At 40.5% G+C, this 18,674-nt stretch overlaps 1 protein-coding gene across 1 annotated transcript in view; it reads right to left on the minus strand.

Annotated features, from left to right (window-relative positions):
- Positions 1–12,329: 12,329 nt before the first annotated feature.
- Positions 12,330–18,674, minus strand: part of CLVS2 (clavesin 2) — a 51,865-nt gene continuing 45,520 nt past the window's right edge. The window contains exons 4-5 of the mRNA XM_010585835.1: positions 17,288–17,508; positions 12,330–12,622 (exon numbers count right to left, since the gene is read on the minus strand). Of these exons, the coding sequence (XP_010584137.1) occupies positions 12,535–12,622; positions 17,288–17,508 (309 nt within the window). The 3' untranslated portion in view covers positions 12,330–12,534. The remainder of the gene's footprint in view (positions 12,623–17,287; positions 17,509–18,674) is intronic.

Here is an 18,674-nt window from a genome sequence, read left to right on the forward strand (position 1 = left end):
GAGCTTTAGAGAACGTAAAGAAGCAAAGTAGCAATGGTAGTAGGTCACATTCCCATCTTCCCTGAAAGCTTCCATAAGATCCTCCACAAAAACAACAAGTGGCGGAGGATGTTACTCACAGGAATTATGACTTGAGGTCAACCTCAGTTAATGCCTGAATTTTAATTAATCCACACTGTACTGCAGTTGCCTCCGCATTTTACTAAAGCCTGATAACGAGGCAGTTTTCTCATAGTAAGAAATTAACAGTAGGCTAATTCCACTTTTCCATAGCATGGTCTCTTATGAAGTCAGCTGATTTACATGTATTACTAGCAGATATATTCATTTTCCCCTTCCCTTAATTCTGGAGCTTGAAGACCATCAAACCCTAAAGTGATTGCAAACCATATGTCTTGAAGAGACTATGGACCTGACAGGTATCTTTGCAAGGGTTTTTCCAAACACTCTCTTCAGTGCTGCAACTTTATTCCATGATCGAGCTTAGTCTGTAATTTTTTTCAAACTATACTATATGTCAAATGGTTTTGATGACACTATAATAATGTCAGAAGCTATTATGGTTTAGCAAGCTTGTACAAGGGCGCATCACTTTGGTGGACCACATGGGCTGAGATCCATGGCTACAGTTTGTTTAAAAAAGAAAAGAAAGTCATATGTATGAGGAATTAAATCAAGAAAGATCAGTACAAGCTGTGGTATGCCAGTTCCATGTTTCTTTTCTGGGTGGTTTTGGGTTGTTGTTTTTTTTTGTTTCTGCAAACAAGATGCTTTATATCTCCCTGAGGTCTTTGCTGTATGAGCATTAAAAGGATCTTATAATAATAATAATGTAAAGCCTTAATAGCAAAAAAAATTTCCAGTTGATAGTATGATGCACAGTTGTACCTCACACTTTATTCTGAGCACTTTAAGATTTCAGGGTGTTTTCTTGTTGGTTTTTGGTAGCTTGATCTGAACTGTAAAAGTTTATACACAATAAAAAAGGAGAAAGAATTGTAAAGCTTTTGAATATGTTGTCATTTTCTACCATTGTGTTCATTTAGAAATTAATTAAAAGCTTCATATTTTATATACAAATGTTATAAATAGTCAGTTTATACATCAAACTAAAAGAAAAATTGGGGGGGGGTTTCTCATTAAGATCAGCATTTCGATAGCTGCTTCATCGAGGTTAGTCTTTATGCAGTGATTCTAGGAACTGGATACGGTAAGATCAGTCTGATTCTCACTTTGTTGCTTCATGAGGAAGAAATTACATGTCTGTTAAAAAAAAGTATTTACTTCCAGAGACTGAAATGAAAAATATTGCTATCAAATAATATGATTAACTGTTTCCTCTAGCATTACCACTGCTGGAAATAAAATTTAAACAATGATATTTCATTAACATTTTTTCATTAATAATTTTTTTTCTGTAAATTTCAGGAGAGGCAAGGTGTTAAATTTTTCACAAAAGACAAAAGTCAAAAAGTTGTAGCTCTGAATAGAAGAGAACGATAATGTAAAAAAAAAAATTATCTCCATTTTGACCAGTGTGACATATTTTTGCTACGTATACACTTTCTCAGCTGCTAATCTCCAGAGTTTTCAACAGTTAAATTGATGGATGAAGGGAAGAAAGATTGCTTGAAAGCCTAGCAATCTATCCAGAGGGGAAGGGACACTGTCAGTCAGGGTTCAGGTACTGGAAGGGCTTTTGACCAGCCAACCGTCGGCACGTGTCTAGAAGGCCAAGTGCTGTTTTTCCCCAGTACTCAGTTCATGAGAATGAAACCAACGAGACAAAATACTTTATTTTCTACTGTCACAGAGAACTTTCAGCTTTGTGAACACTTACGATGTCTGTATTATGCTCAACAGACACAGAGTTGTGTGAACACCACCGGTACTATCAAAATTAATAGCACCGCTCCCAATTTCACTATCCACTCCTGTATTCTACACCATTACAGCGCTATTTTAGGCTGCACCAAACCTGCGCTAGCATGGTAGGTAATTATGTCCCCAGACAAGTCTTTGTCAAGACACTCTCCTTTCGGCTGGAAGTCACGTATGACCTCCTGCCTGTACAGAAACGTCGGTGCCACCAAGAGCTGGCTCTTCTCTCTATCAGGGAGCACGTCCTCTGCCCACATACCTACTTTTATGGTACTACAGGTCTAAGCTGTCTGCGTAGCCCCAGCATAGACCCCCATCGCACCCCGGTTCCCTGAGATCATAGGCAAGTCTGGTACGCCTTCCCCCGTTCTCCAGCCCTCAGCCTGGTCTCCTCTGGTGGGAACGGAAGGTGCAGGAGTCGCAGGATGCTCCAGCCAGCTCCAACGTCAGGGCAGGGCAACAGGGCTCCAAAATGGGAGGTGGGATGTGCTGGTTTTGGCTGGGGTAGAGTTAATTTTCTTCACCCTAGCTGGTATGGGGCTGTGTTTTGGATTTGTGCTGAAAACAGTGTTGATAACCCAGGGATGTTTTCGTTCCTGCTGAGCAGGGCTTACCCAGAGCCAAGGGCTGTTCTGCTCCTCACCCCACCCCACCAGCGAGCAGGCTGGGGGGGCACAAGGAGTTGGAGGGGACACAGCCGGGACAGCTGACCCCGACTGACCCAAGGGACATCCCAGACCATGGGACGTCATGCTCTGTAATATAGAGCTGGGGGAAGAAGAAGGAAGGGGGGGACATTCGGAGCGATGGCGTTTGTCTTCCCAAGTCACTGTTACGGGTGCTGGAGCCCTGCTGTCCTGGAGGTGGCTGAACACCTGCCTGCCCATGGGAAGTGCTGAGTGAATTGCTTGTTTTGCTTTGCTTGTGCATGGCTTTTGCTTTACCTGTTAAAATGCCTTCATCTCAGCCCATGAGTTTTCTCACTTGAGAGCGAGCGGCTGCGTGGGGCTGAGTTGCCGGCTGGGGTTAAACCCCGACATGGGGGGAGACAAGCAGACACGTACACACACACACACACGCACACACTGGCATCACATTGTTTTCAGGGGAAATCAGCCTAGCAACATACAAATGGATAGTGGTTGTAACTGAAAGTGCTGTAGACAGGTATTACAGCAAACCAGTCCAGCTTACAGGGGCTTTAATTCTCTTCCATAAGAGGGATGCGAGTGAGGGATTTCAAAGGGAGCAGAGACCTGTCTTGACATCTATCTTGTTACAGTTGTTATGATGAAATGCACCCTTGTGCAGCAATACTTATATATTGTTTACAACAATGCAGTGCCCGGGAGCTGAAGGACTACATTCCCACGTAGATGAGAAACCATAGATATTTTTTTCAACATGGTAATTGGGAAATCTGTAGTTCTTCTTGGGAAGTTATACCTTGCAGAATTGGCATAAGGAATGCATCTGAATATACCACTGAGATATTGCATGAAACAGAAAGCTACTGCAGCCTATTATTTTTTTTTAATCTCTGTAAACCAAAGTTAAGATATGGAAAATGTACAGAAAATGTGAATAAGTGTCCTTGTGCCTAAAGTAAGGAATACTACAGAAAGGACATTGGAGAAGCACATAAACACACGACTATCATTTACTGGGTCTCTCCCTCCCAAGAAGAATAAAATCTAGAATGAAATATGGTCATTCTGCAGGCACCGCTTCAATGTCACATAGCCTGTTCTGTCCTACCCTGGTTACTCTTTCCTGAGAACAGCAACATTTCCCTGAAGAAAGGGACATCTCTGTGAGGAGTGAATACCACTCCTCCCTGATGTGGCATCAAAAGACAAGTCACTGAACATGAGGTGATGCTAGGGAACACAGTACAGAAGAAGTTAAGAGGCAGGAGAGTAGGAAATATCTTTGAGGGCAAAATGAGCTTTTCTTATGCTGCATCTCTGTGTGATCTTCATCTGTGAGGACATTCACAACCTGCAGACTTCCAAGAAGTGACAGCTCACAACAGTATAGTAAACATGGAATATGTTAGCTCTCTAAAATTACTGTTGGGTGAAAAGAGACATTCAGTATTACCAGAAAAAACTTATATGCTGATACAACACTCAGTTACTTCTCCTTTCTCTTTCAAAACCTTGATAAAATAAAGTACAGTTCATCCCATTAAAATATGTCCTCCATATATATTTTAGCACAAGCAAGCCAGACAAACACTCCCATGTACAAACACAAAAATATATATGTATTTTAATTTTCATTTGGTCATATTTTATTTAACAGAATGTTGTTCTTCCTCAGTAACCAACAATGATTTAAAGTAGTAGTACTCTCCAAAGCAGCCCATTGATCACAGAGAACTGGTGATATTTAAATATACAATATAAAGAGTGACATGTTTCACAAAGTTGCTTAATCTTCAGATTTTAGGTTGGAACACAACAAACCAAAAGTAACCATCTTACTAGGTCCAAGGATGAAATTCAAACTGACAACAAGTTGTGAAAAGAGAATAGTTATTGAAACTATACATAGAGAGAACATGATTGATAGACTTGTCCTGGCTTTACAAATCTCAGACCCCCTGAGTCCTAACAGTACTAAACTGAGAAACAAACAAACAAACAAATTTTATCCTGAGGATACAAGCACTGTTTGCAAATTACTCCTGTAATTTAATTTTTGAATTTTTGATACGGTGCTATAGTATTTTCCATAAGGCTCCAAAGTAGATTGTTGCATGCGAAAAAAATGTATTCAGTGGTTACTACTACACAAGTACTACAGATCACAAGAGCCTTAAGGCACAGGTAGCCAGCCTAGTAATTTTAGATGCCGCCTCGACTAGCTGTTAATCAGCATTCTCCTAACAGAGTTGTATTAATAGATTGTGTGAGTGCTTTCACAACTGCATGAGTGCAGAATCAACAGAGTTAGTGTGAGCTGTGCACAACCTTCATTGGGACAGGAGTACTTCCATAATCTGCTGTTGCTTAAATGTTGGGGCAGTAGTCCCTACCTGAAGAGTGATAATTAACAGTCAGGGGAAGGTAACATCTTAAATCACACGACCTGTCTCAGTTGACTGTCTATCTACACCTGTGCAGACTCCTAGCCAGAGTCTTTTTCGTATTCCTCTATGATGAGGTCAGCTGTTGCTCTCATTTTCCATTTCACCCTGTTACCAGAGATTTGTATAAGGGCAATATTTAAAATAGTGGTCCTCAAGCTCTAGTCTGCAGGTTATGGGGGATTTGGGTTTTTTTACAGTTTTCTCCAGTTATTCATAGAATAAAGTACATACAGAAGACAGGATGATGTTGAATGCAAGGGAGTAGGAGAAGAAAGGATGTGGAGCTGGGAAAGTTTTGTAGGACACATTTCACACAACAGTCCATAGGGTGAAAGAGCTAGAGAACCAAATGATTTAAAAGAGACACTATTGTCAAGTTGAACATTAGTTACCTGCAAAACAATTTTTTTAAAATAGTGTCAGGTATTCTGTATGTGCCCCTCTGAATATATTCATAGATTTAGAATCACATTTTCTACTATTTAATTCCTTCTGCCACTGATGCGTGAAAGATCCACATGAACCTCAGGGAAAACCGTATTTAGGGAAAGTGATTATACACTAAGTCCCATCAAGGTTACAATGCAACCAAACCCTGAAACTCTTTAAGTTATCGTAATCCTAGGCATTCCTTGTAACAATCACCGATTTAATATTTTTAGACATTAAGTGTAATGCTTAAAGTTGTCAGTTTCCTTTAAATCATCTCCACTCTGAGTGACTAACGGCTACAATTAACATCACCAGTGGAACCCTTTAAAGACACAGGACACAGACCACCAGCTACAGCTGGAAGGCTGCATAATTAGCACAAGACACCACTGTGCGCAGGGGAGATTCCCACACCGCTCACACTCACAGCCTTCTACACAGAGTAGGTGCCAATATCGATGTCAGGGCAAGAGACACTTTAATCCGAGCAAGCGCTGAATTCTCCCACGAAATTATCTCTGCAGCAGGGACTTGCAGAATACATCTCTCCTTTCTCTTCCTACAGACAGGTTGGAGAACATTAGTTTTCCAGCTCCTGCGTGCTACGTGACACCCACATCCCAAGAGCCACCGTGGGAACAGTAGTGGCAGAGGCAGTTCAGGCTTGGCAACAGCTTTAAATACATTGAAACCAAGTTTGTGGAAAGAGAAAAAGATGTTCTCCCTCCTTTCCGATGACAGATGTGTGGTGAGGTTTGTAAGTCCTCTTGTGTTACAGAGCAAGTGAAAGCCTGCCTCGCCATTCCATCGAAATGATTGATCGGTTCACTCCAACTCCCTGTAGTCGTTTTCTCCATAGGCCTCCCACCCATCCTTATGGGCATGCGGCTCCTCTCCTTCCCTCCCTGCATGACTTCTTGAGCCCGGCAGGACACAGCATTTTGCACATTCCTTCAGGTACCAGGTCTCAGCCAGCCTGGGGCCCATCTCCAGGTGAGGAGCTGGTGGCATGCACTGATCCAGTGACCCATTTTCACAAGCTCAGCTACTGCACCTACAATTTCACATGGTAACTCAAGCATTTTCTAAAGAATTAGGGAACTCCACCACGGCCATACAAGGCAGACCACGTGAGAAATGGGAACTCTGCTCATAATGTAGGTGGGGGACACAAGATAAGCTACTGAGTCACTTCTTGGAAATGTCCATACGAGTTCATTCACATCATTTTTGCCATTCATATGGTTTTGCACTGCAGGCTTGCTTCTGTTTTTTATTTTAATTATTGTGTTTTATCATCTTCTATTATCTTTTCCCTTGCTTTTTTCTTCCCTGAAATTTTTATTAACCAAGGGACCTGATTTGAGATGCCTGCCTTTAGGCACTGCTGTGTGCTGCCCATGATGCAACAGCCTCTTTAAGGGATCACAGCAGCATTTCCATATCAAATACAAATCCTAATCAACCCTCGCCATTTCTCTGCTGCAAACTGTGAGATATGCCAATTCTCTGGACGTGAATTCTCCACTAACAGCAATACCTTTATTAGAGAAGACTTCTTGTAAGTGACTGATTCAGAAACAACAGAGCTGGCTGACCACAGTCTCGATAGACAAAATACTTTGGCCATGTTTTAACAAAAATGAGTGCCATAAAGAAGCATCAGCATCTTCCCTTGGAGGTCTCTCTGTTTTGCCTATGTGCAGTGCTTCCCCTCCATTTGGATTCCACAGCGATGCCATCAACTCAGATGTTGAACTCACTGCAGAAACTTCTCTTTTTTTCTCTCTTTTTAAACTCGTATCATGAGAGTCTGACATGTTTGTTGCCAATCACAGTTTACACACACAACACACTGGAGAATGAGTGACAAAGTAGTGGGAGCTTGTGACCCATGTTTCAACTTCACCACTGCCCAGCATACCACAAGTTCTTATTTTTTAACAACAAAATCACTTTGCAAATTGTGCAATCCAACAGGGGTCGATGCCATTTTTGTGGCAACAGACCCATATGAAGGGAACAAATGAAGATCCCAAAAGCTGATAGGAAAGAATTCCCACACAACTGAAAGCTGAAATGCAGACTGAAGGGTATGTCCAAGTCGATGTGCTAAATACAGACCCTTGACAGAGGATCATTCAAGGTTACAAGGCAATACAGGCTGTGGGGTCCTACCTACCTGGCTTGCACTTTCACTTGCGGTCACTTAAGCATGCCTCTAAATAAAATGCTGATGTTCCTTGTATAGCTAATGGGAGATAAGTATCTTTCAAGGCCCTCAAAAGGACATCCTCCCTGACCAAGTTCAGAATTGTTTACTGGGCAGCCAAGATTTCCTTTTGGGGGTCTTCAGAGTAAACTACCTTTTTTCCATCAATTATACAGGGAAGAAGGGCATTTCATTTGGGGGACATACTCCCTTTTTACCCTCTCCTTAGCAGAAATAGTAAAATGTACATTCAGGTTTAACTCCATGGGAAAGCAGATCACCCCTGGCTTATAAAGGTCTCACGGTAAAATGTTTAGGTAGGTTTCTAAAGAAACTAGGCATGACTGAATCAACGACCAGACATTCTTCTCGCACAAAACAGGGACACATCACTTTCTCTACTGCAGCTCAAACCAGACTGAGTGATCAAAGTGTCATTTTTGCCATATATAAACACAATGTGAATGTCTCCCATTGAGATTTTAATGTCTCTAACTGGCTGTGTTCCTGGTTTGCTACCTGAGAAATGGGGTAACTATTATTTTCTTGATTTCATAGTGTGCTTTGAATTTCGTGGACAAAAGTACTGTTCTCGGCACCACAGTTACATGCTCATAAACCACTTGCAAAATGCCTTTCTTTAGAAGGACATGATACAGCTAGCCACGTCATTGATTTTTCAGTACAATCCTTTGAGACTTTTGCCCTCGCCTTTCACATTGAGATTTATTTTCCAAATTTGTCCTGGTCACAATGCTGTCAGTAGCTAGCAGGACATTCCCCGTAGGGAAATAAAGATTATCAAAACCAAACTCAGTGCCCCCTCAATCCTATTTTAATATTCTAAACAAAATCCTGAAGCCTGATTTTTAATTTTTCTCTCTTCCATGCTCTTTCAAACATGACTACTTCAAAAATCTTGACGAGTACATACACTGATAATAACAGAAACAATATAATAACAGGGACGTGACCAAAGTGTTTCCCAGGTAATTCTAAATGGCAGTTCTTATGACGCTTGGCAAACTTTTTAATTTCCCAGACAGAACAGGTAAATAATAAAAGGCATGAACAAAATACTGTCGAGTTACAGTTTTGTCAGGTAATGTGCTTAGGCTTTGCTGTGACTGTGATTAAATAATACAAAGAGCATTCCATGCAAGGTACTGAGCTAAAACAATTCTTTAAGAGAGACATTAAAGCGAATCTGCTCCTCCACTTACCAGTGACCTCCCGAGGTCCCTTCTACTCCTATTTTCTTTAATTCCATGTTTAGTTTATGTATGTCTCTACAAATATCTTTTGTGACTAGGCGTAGCATGTTTGTAGAGTCCAAAACATCTTTTTAAATGCACTATACAGTAAATTTACATTTCTGTAAAGACATCTTAAAGCTATTTTACAACTAATAACAATTGGGAGCCTGGGTATTTGTTGGAGCTTAGTGGGACTGATTACCTGTCTTTATAAAGCCAAGAGACTATTGACATCTCTGATCACAGGAGAAAGGCTTTGGGCATGGAAGTTTCCATAACTTTTCCATATATTTTTAAACATTTGTGTCATGGAAGAGACATCATATAAGGGGACATTTTTAGATCTTGCCAAAGGCCTGAAACTATCAATTTTTACACTTTTTTTTTTATCCCCCTTTTTTTTCACTTAGTTGCTTGGACAGGTGTATCCAGTTTTTCCACTAAGTTCCTCATATCGCAGGATATTTTTTTATATGCATATCAGCATGCATAATTACAACAAGGTTTATTCTATCCAATACACAACAAAGGTAAGAAATTAAGAGAAATTCCTCCCAAGCATTTGAATTCTATTTTTAGCACTTCAATTCTGCTATAAAAATTAGACATCAGTTCCTATGATAATAAAGATTGGAAAAAGTTTTCAGTCCAAATTTAATCTATTAAAAATTGACCTACCTATAAAGATTTTCTACAAGAAGCAAGGGAAAGGCAAAAACCCTTTATGTACCCTGATGTGTAAAAGAGAAATGCCTTTAAAGAATACTGAGAGCATGTAAAGGATAATTATTCTTCTTGCCCATTTTCATATTCTTATTCAATGTCCCAACTGCAGTTACCACCACCAGAATTTGCTTCAGCGAAATAAAAGCTGCAGCCAAGACCTGTAGCCCAACTCTTTAACAGTGAGGATCTTACTGAAAAAAGTAGTTTTGTTCTTGGTGAAAGATGAGGTCCCAGTTACACAATATTATAATATATCCTAGTTTCATTTTTCTGGGAAGAATATATTAATACTCATTAACTTGAAGCTGAAATGAGGCATCAGAAAACATTACATAAATTACAGCTAAGTGCATAAATAAAGGATTTGCAAACAAATTTATAAGCTTCAAAACAAATTTTGAGCTTCATACAGATGAGCAGATAAACTTCCCTACAGAGATGCTCTGTAGCGGATGTAAGAGGCATTTGCATTTTCTGACCAGACAGTTGGTGTACTCTAAAATCAGTGCTGTGCTAGTTTACACCAAGGTTTGGTCCATGTATCCAAAAGCATCCATGAAGATTATGATCACCACTGTGTCACAGTTTGCATACATATGGAATACTGACAACCTGAAGCCCTTACAAGGAGAAAATTTCTACTGATGTTAAAGTTTTATCTGATAAGGATTTAAAAATCAGATCAATGGCAATATACTATTCTACTAACTGTAAGTGTGGGCATATATAACATACATTCAAATGTGGCATGTAGGCAAACCCTAGAGACACATCTCACCTATCCAGCATGATGTTACAAGGTACGTGAAAAATAGGACTGAATAAAATAGTATATAAGAATTCATCAATCTTTCAAGTCTCTCAAACCATGGAATTAGTATTACAACAGTTTCTACTGCTGAAAACTTGTAGGACAGACTGAAAAGACGTTCAGGAGAAGAACAGAATTAGGAGAGCAGAAAGGCGATGACTTGTTCAGACGAGTTCCTGCAATGCGATGGCAAGTTGGGGCATACACTATTTTTCGGCATTGCTAATGAACTGCGAAATACAAAAGATTTATCTGTGTGCTGCCTGGGCTAATCAAGGGTGATGCTGGAAGAGACAGGGTTGTCTCAACCCTGAGAAACACCAAAGCTGCCACCACAGGAGTTACAGCTAAACTCTGAGATGACATGCTTCCAAGATTTCACTCTCCACTCTCTCTTAACTCATCCCAGCCTACTACATCTTACAGCTGCAATCATCCTGGGTGAGGAGAGGTGACCTACAACCAGGGACTTTGAAACTTCAGTGATCACAGAAGTGATGGAAGAAATTCTTTAAACTCCGGCGCTTGGGAGGTGGGGTTGCTGTGAGCTATCATCTCCCTCACCGCGGTCAGTGTATTCTTAACTAATCCCTGCATCGCCTGGACATGCTCTTACAATACCTCTCACTATTTAGATGTCTTGGTGGGCTCCCTGTGTCTTCTCACTCTGATTGCTGAGTGAAATCCTAATAAGAAATTACATTCTTGCCTCAGCATACAACAGGCTGCACACACGTCAGCAAGCACACAAAGATGACACGGCCCCCGCGTTTCAGCTGATTTACCCAATCCCTAGCAAAACCTGTTGCCCTTTTGAGGTAAAATGTATTTCTCTATTATGGCACATGTTCAATATATACAGTTACACAACAACCAAAACAAAAGTGTCCTAAACACATAGGCTGAGATGTTTGACTACAACTTATTATATTAATCCTTTCTTGGAGTGGGATGCTGTTGTTCTATGGAAAGTTTTACTATATTAATAATGACATTGTCTCAATATACAATCTATAATATATCTAAGTACATTGAATAGGTATGATTTTTTGTATAAACCTTCAATTAAATATACTCGTCTAACAATGTCACCTTGTATGCTTGTCAGAGATTGGTAAAAATATATATATGTATCCAGTCTCCCAGTGCACAGGATTCAGTGATTAACTTTTAACCTCTGCTGCCAGGCTTTACTTTCAAATACCGGTTATTACACTGTATTTAGAGGACTATTTTCTCATTCCAAGGGAGAACAGAGTTCTGGAAAAATTCTTGACGTGCACCCAAAACACAAGAGAAGTAACTCCAATGTGTCGCACATTACAACACCCAGATTAGGGTAACAAGCCAGGTTACCTGTGAACTATAAACGAAAAGTTAAGGAAGAAACCTCACAGATCCATACAGCCAAACAACAAAGCTGTCAGAGTTGATTCCAGCTCATCTGTTATCTTTATCACAATGCTACATGGTTTATGCTAAATCACAATCCTAAGCCACAACGTTATTTGGGAAATCAATTCCTACAGTTAGGAAATATTTGACTGATTACAGCATCTCCAAGTTCTTATATGCCCTCTTTATCTTTGCACACTACACGAGCATTGCAGAGAGAAAACAAAACAGCAGTCAATACGCTAGCTGCAATATGGCTTCCTATGAGAAGGACAACATTTAATTGGCTTTGATATTTTTCTTTGTCCGGTATGCGTTTCTCTGTGTGTATGTGTGTGAGTGCGCGCACTTTTTCTTCTCTTTTTTTATGGTGCACTTCACTGACATATTTAATAGTCACTCATTTCCATGGCATTTGTTTACCATAACTTACAAAGTCAAACTGGAGGATTATGTTGTATTTACAAACAAGTTGGCACTTACAGAATAAATTACTGATCCCTCTTTATTTTTTATTTCATTTTATTTTCCTTTTTTCTCCTCTTCTTTTTCACCCCAGGGCATCCAGAATTCAGGCAGAATAGTAAAACCTGCTGCCTGCTGCCATTTTGCTACATTAACATGAGTAAATAGGATTCCAGCTGGTACACGCTTTCCCAACGGTTTGCTTGTTGCTGAGAGGCAGTGCCTTCCACCTCAGTTCATGTCCGATGCTCAGGAACTGTTAGTCAAGTGAAAGCAAAGGCTGCATGTTTTCTTCCTCATTCTTATCCATGCGTTTCAGCACCCCAGGATCCACAACCGACTGAGACCTGCAAAGGGATAACACGTTTATTTGACATTTCTAGATCAAGACAAATGAGGGTAAACCTCAGCTTTCTTTTGTTTATTTTAATTTCTGCCAGGGCTTAAAAATAATGGTACAGCATTACCCAAGCATCTGATCACTGCAAATGGTCCGAAAATACCCTCATGGAGTGATTATGTGGCTTTAAAGGACTCGGTGCTGGTTTGTGGATATAGGAGCAAAAGGTAGAGTAAAGTGGATCCTCTTTTCTTCAGTAAAACAGTGAAACAGGGTGCATCCTCAGCAGAGGGCAAACTAAGCTGTCTGGCGTACGGACTTCAGTACTGACTCCTCTACCAGAAGGTTATATGCCACCAGGCTGGTAAAGAAGGTACAATTCAGCCACCCAGCTGGCCAATGGCACACCGCAATTAGTGGCATGTGTTAGCTGGAAGCACAAGTTGCTCCTTTTCTGAACAGCACTTAAATGCAACAGTGTGAGATCCTCAGCCAACCCTCGGGAATCCTGCCATGGCCAGCAGGATTTCTGGAGCAGTGGACACATCTGTCAAACTCACTTATCAGCTCGACTAAACAGAGCAGAGAAGGATGGTAAGGGCCAATTCAATGATGATCGTACAATTTCTCCAGGTTCTCTGATTCAGCACAGAAGCATAACACTGGTACTGGTACCCTGCAACAGCCACGTGTGAGGGAGAAAGAGGAAACCCCAACCTCCAGCAAAATCAAAATGCTCCAGTAAAAACAAAGTCCAAAGTGTTAAGATGGGCTTTTAACATCACCTATGTCTCAGCTTGTCAAAAAGCAGTCACTTCTGGGGTACAGTAGAAGCAACCCTTGTTAGAGGTTTCCTTTAGTGAGATGAATCTCATGCTAGAAATGCTTATTTCTCTTCCTTTCTGTAAAGAAGATTGGAGGTGGCTAGAGCATGTGTACATCTCTATAATGTAGGCACCTATTTTTGATCAGTGAAAGCATACAGTGACTGCAGCATTGCTACAGATTTGCCCGTATGGAGGGCTACAGCACAGAGAAAAACCTTTACAAATTCTGCCCTCTCCTAAGATAAACGTACAGACTGAACCCCCGGCTCTTATAAACTGGCATCATCTGCTGAAACCAATGAACGAGGCTGATAGCAGGACACAATTTGGTTTTTCTCAAAAAATCTAAATGCAACCTTTAAAAACACAAGAAAAAACGTCTGAATTAATTAAAGCCTAGGTGAAAACTTTAAGCACAAGGATATTTTCTAATAATATTTACCACATTCTCTTACTAATGTTAAAACCAAGAAAATTAGCCTTAAAAATCTGATGGTCTCTCTTGTGATAAACATAATTAAAAATTTTTAATTAAAACTGTACAATAACCCTCATCTAGAATGCTGGGCAGTTCCTCAGGCAGAAATCTAAACCACTGAATTAAAACCGCTTTTTTTAAATCTTCACACAGTACCGTGCCAATGCAAAGCTGATTGAAAATTTGCTGGTGGGAAGCTCTACTCCTGGAAAATCCAGTTCATCAAGATAAAAAATGCTGAGGAAGCATACTAATTTCAAAAGATTTCCAACTGAATGTAAGTACTAATAGGAGACTGAGCCTCTTCCTCGGCTGCCGATGTCTGAGCGGCCAAGGTTTCCAGTTCTCATCTGGAGAACTGAAGGGGAGCAGGAAAGGCTGCAAACCTGCCCTCAAATTCCCAGTGAGGCCGTTTTGGCCACCAATTCCCAGGGCCTCCAAACTCCCCGACGCCAAGGCAGATGTGAAAATGGAACTGCACAAATCCTGATCTACGCCTTGGAAGCTCAGGAGCCTAAATGACTTGAAGGAGAAGGATAAATAGTTTTCGTTCAGTTTTAAATCGACATTTACTGTCACGTTTCAGTCCATTCAGCAGTAATTCATGAATGAAGGTATGTAAAAGCAAAAAAAACATTTGTGTAAGGCCATAGCACCTTCTATCTACCTCTCCCAAATAACTTTACAGACACTACTGAATAAATTCTCACAAAACACAGTAGGACAGCGTTGTACTACAAAGTCCCATTGCAGAGGTGAGGAAACGAAGCCACACACAGATACTCGGCAAAGTTGATCAACACAGACCTCTGCCCTGCAGGGCTGGGTGAGAAGATGATGCAGGTCTCTTGGCCATGAGAGCCACGGGTGGACAGAGCCACCGGCTAAACATGACTGCTGAGGCAGTTGCAGCGGTGCCACGTGAAGTGAACATTTCTCCCCAGAGATCTGTACTACAGGTGGGATTAATTCCTCCTGATCTCCACCACCCTCCCCATGATCAACCTTCCTTTCAAGCCGAGGTCATCCCATTCACCAAAAGTTCAAGGAGGTCTGGAGGAATGTCAGTGGTTCATATGGGGGCAAAAATGAGTGACGAAGAAATGAATTCTCAGTAGGATTTTGGTTTAAGAAGGATATTCTTTCAAGGCAATAAACTAATTTTAAAATGGCAAGCCAAATTAAACAAGATAATTGTTGGAGATCTGCTAGACGCTTGTGAAATTTGTTCTAAGAACTTAAGCACTATTCATTGACTTACCGACATGGTTTTTTATATGTTAAAAACCTTCTCCTGTACTAACATACCACACTGAGTGTGGTTTTAAACTGAGAGAAACAATCCATCAGGTGCCAAATTCGAGTTAAATTTAATTTTTAATGAAATAAACTCTATTTGTTTTACCTTAACTTTTCTATTTCTGTTTTAACAAAGTCTGTGCACTTAATACATCAAAGTCCTGGGACTTTCTGTCCATCTTACTACCACCCCCTTCTACTTTGTACTAGCACAGTAAGTCTATGTCGTACTTTTTATATCCAACAGCAGGGAAGGAGGATTCCAGCAGGTGCTGCAGACACATTAACTGAAAAAGAATGCGAAGAAGGTGAAGCAATTTCAGCTCAATATTGTGTAGATACAAATTTCAACATGCTTATTTTCTGCAGTATGTCTCCTACTGTGTCAGCTAACCCGGACTGAAAGAATGTCAATTTGAAGCTGACACCGGAGTGCAATTCTGCATGAAGGATTTTTCAAGCACAAGTTCAATGAGTATAAAAATTCTTCAAGAAAGAATAAAGAAACTGGTCAATCCACTGCTTTTCCACTTAATAATGTGCTTGCCCAGGATTGTCTGGAAAACTCTGCTCCAAAGGGTCTTGTCACAGGCCTTCTCATGGCTTTTTGTTGCATCCTTGGATGAAGCCATTTACTCTCATGACTTCATTTTGCAACAGCAAGACTTCTGCATTTCAGCTCCTAAATTCCACCCTTCTTTCCAAGACAGCTTCTTCTCTATTGTCCCATAATTCTTGTATTACGTGCAAATCATATATAAATGTATTGCTCACTTTTCCCCTTCCCCCGGCTCTTTGCTGTCCCATTTTCTCGATTACTTGTGTTAATTGCATCTTTGTCGTATGGCTTCAGGACCTTTTTTAACTTCCCAGTTCATTCCCATCCAGTCTCTTGTTATTTCCCACTTTCAATGCACTGTAGATTTTTTCCAACACAAAATCCTTAAACTTCATTGCTTTTTTTTCTTTTTTATTCCTATGGCAATCTCCTGTTGTCTCCTCTCTATTTTCTGAAAAATTATCTCCCCTCCAAACTGCACTGTCCTCCCCAATCTATGCAATGTTTTCCAGCCAAACTCATCTTCCTGGCTGAGGAGTCTGAAAATATTTTATCCTGTTTGATCTGCTTCCAGAGTGTCTCTCCCTTTTGTATCAAATGCCATCTCCTGAAACTGAATTTTCAGCTTAGCATATTCTGACTTAATTTTAATGACTTTATACATTGTGTTCTGCCCTGTTTGTTCTCTTCTGATTCATTGCTAGTCCTACCCATTATGAGCTGCACTCTGATTTTTGCTGCGCTGCTCAACCTTTTCTATCACCCTGCTGTAATCTTCCCCCTTTCTCTTCCACTGCCCTGGCAAGGTTGGACCAGGTTTACCTCTCCCAAGTGAATCACCTCACTGCTTCCAGAGTTACTGGAGAGGTAACTAACCTCTTCCTATACTTTATTTTGAATGGTAAAATGCAGCAAGCAATTATACTGTATCTTCTCGAAGAGAAGAATATCAGAAGGCCAGGATGGTTTCCAGACTCGAGTATAACAGTTGGCCCTGATTTTTGTCCTGGTTCTCCTCATTACATTTTCTCATGTTGTGTGCAGTCACTGTGACTGACAGTTCAGATGCTGTAAATGTCCTGGCACCAACAGGCTGGTGGATACCAGGCACTGGGCTATGAGATGGAGGAAGGTAAGAGTTATCATCACCACCCAGCTGGATAATTGGTCCCAATTTACCCTCCGCACTGAGGCTCACTCCAGCTCACACTGTCTCTCTAATACGTTCTGTAGGCTGGGCTGGGATATCAGCTTATTCCAAACACAGTACTCTAGACAGTACTACCTATACGGCACCGCAGAAATAATTAGCTGCACTGAGCTCACAACCCACATGGGTAATAATCAACAATATGGTCTATCATCAACAGTGATCTTCTTAAGAAAGGAAAAAAAAAATGGTCCTTGTAGATAATAAACTGAGGGAAGTACCTGCAGCTTCATGAAAGAGGAGGAAGGCAAATGTTAGCCTTATGGCAATACTAGAAGACCACAGTACCTTTAACCCACCTTTTCATGGATTTGGGAGAGAGATCTTTTTCTATATCCTTTGCAGGAGCGTTGTAGGAGTCCGCATTGCATTCACTGTCATCGTCGTATTCATGGTCAAGCAGTGTTCTTGCCCACGTCCCCATGTCATAGGGAGGCAACATTCCTCCAAACTCTGATGGTAGGATCTCAGGGTGTATTAGCTGATGCAGGCTGTTGAGGTTATTACCATGCAGGAATATCTGTATGTACACATGCAGGTAAAAACAAAGCGGTATCACAAAAATCGTCACAGCCCAAATTACATCATCATTATTAGAGGATATTGTACAGTTTCAATATTCTGGCTGTGGTGGGCTAACAGAGATGGCCACCAAGGCACACATCGCCTCTGCCTTAAGCATGGTCATACTATGTTTATAAACCTACAAAGTGATTAAAGCATAAATGACTTTTAAAATATTTGCAGGACAAAGGGCCTACGGAGGGTAAGAACTGATGTCTGGTAGCTAGGTGGACTGAAGATTAGATAGACAGACTGCCTACCTCTTGTTATTTGCTCTCCCTAATCCTGTGAATTAAATTAAGTGAAAAAATTAAGAACATAAATAATAAATAAAGTTAATATTCACCGTATACATTAAGGAATAGATATTGGCTTCCAGCATCCAGCCATGAGTTCTGTAAATAAGATAAATAGTGCAGTGTAATGAAAACTCCACTGGAAAGATTTTCTTCCTTAATATGGTGGTACTAGTAACTACCACCCGTACTTGACAATTTATGAAGTAAGTAATAATGGGAAACTAATTTCTGTGACAACAATGAGGGAATAGTTGATGGACGGTTTGATATTTTCCATCAATGTTGTGGTAGACTGATTTTCACATATGCTTTGCATTTATATATATGTATATTAATATGACATATAGAATCATAGAATGATAGAATGATTCTATGATTCTATGATGTTGCCTCCCAAGAGCTGTTCCCCACGGGGCAGGCAGGGGTGCGCACACGGACAGACGCCGTGCGCCATCAATTCACATTCCACTTCACCTTGCGGGGACTTCTCCGGACAGCCCTAGCATGATTTATCACGAGTTAAATTCTGAAGGCAGAAAGACAAAAAGACCAAAGATAGGCTTGTCTTGTATTGCTTATTTCAGCCCATATTCCAGTCAGCTGTGGAGAGAGGGAGCTTAATATGACCATGGGAACCCAGTAACGTTCTTCCATCTCAGAAAGGATTTTATCCTTGTTTGAAAGAACAAATATTAATGGCAAAAACAATTTGGTTTATGGTGCTTTTCCAACTCAATGTTTCACTTCTTAGCAATTGTTTCTGTATAGGACCAGTACTACATTTATCTGAATATAGCTATCAGTTCCAAATCTAACAGACATA

The sequence above is a fragment of the Haliaeetus leucocephalus genome, unplaced genomic scaffold (assembly GCF_000737465.1).
Source record: "Haliaeetus leucocephalus isolate CR32 unplaced genomic scaffold, Haliaeetus_leucocephalus-4.0 Scaffold130, whole genome shotgun sequence".
In the NCBI taxonomy this organism is placed as follows: Eukaryota; Metazoa; Chordata; class Aves; order Accipitriformes; family Accipitridae; genus Haliaeetus; species Haliaeetus leucocephalus.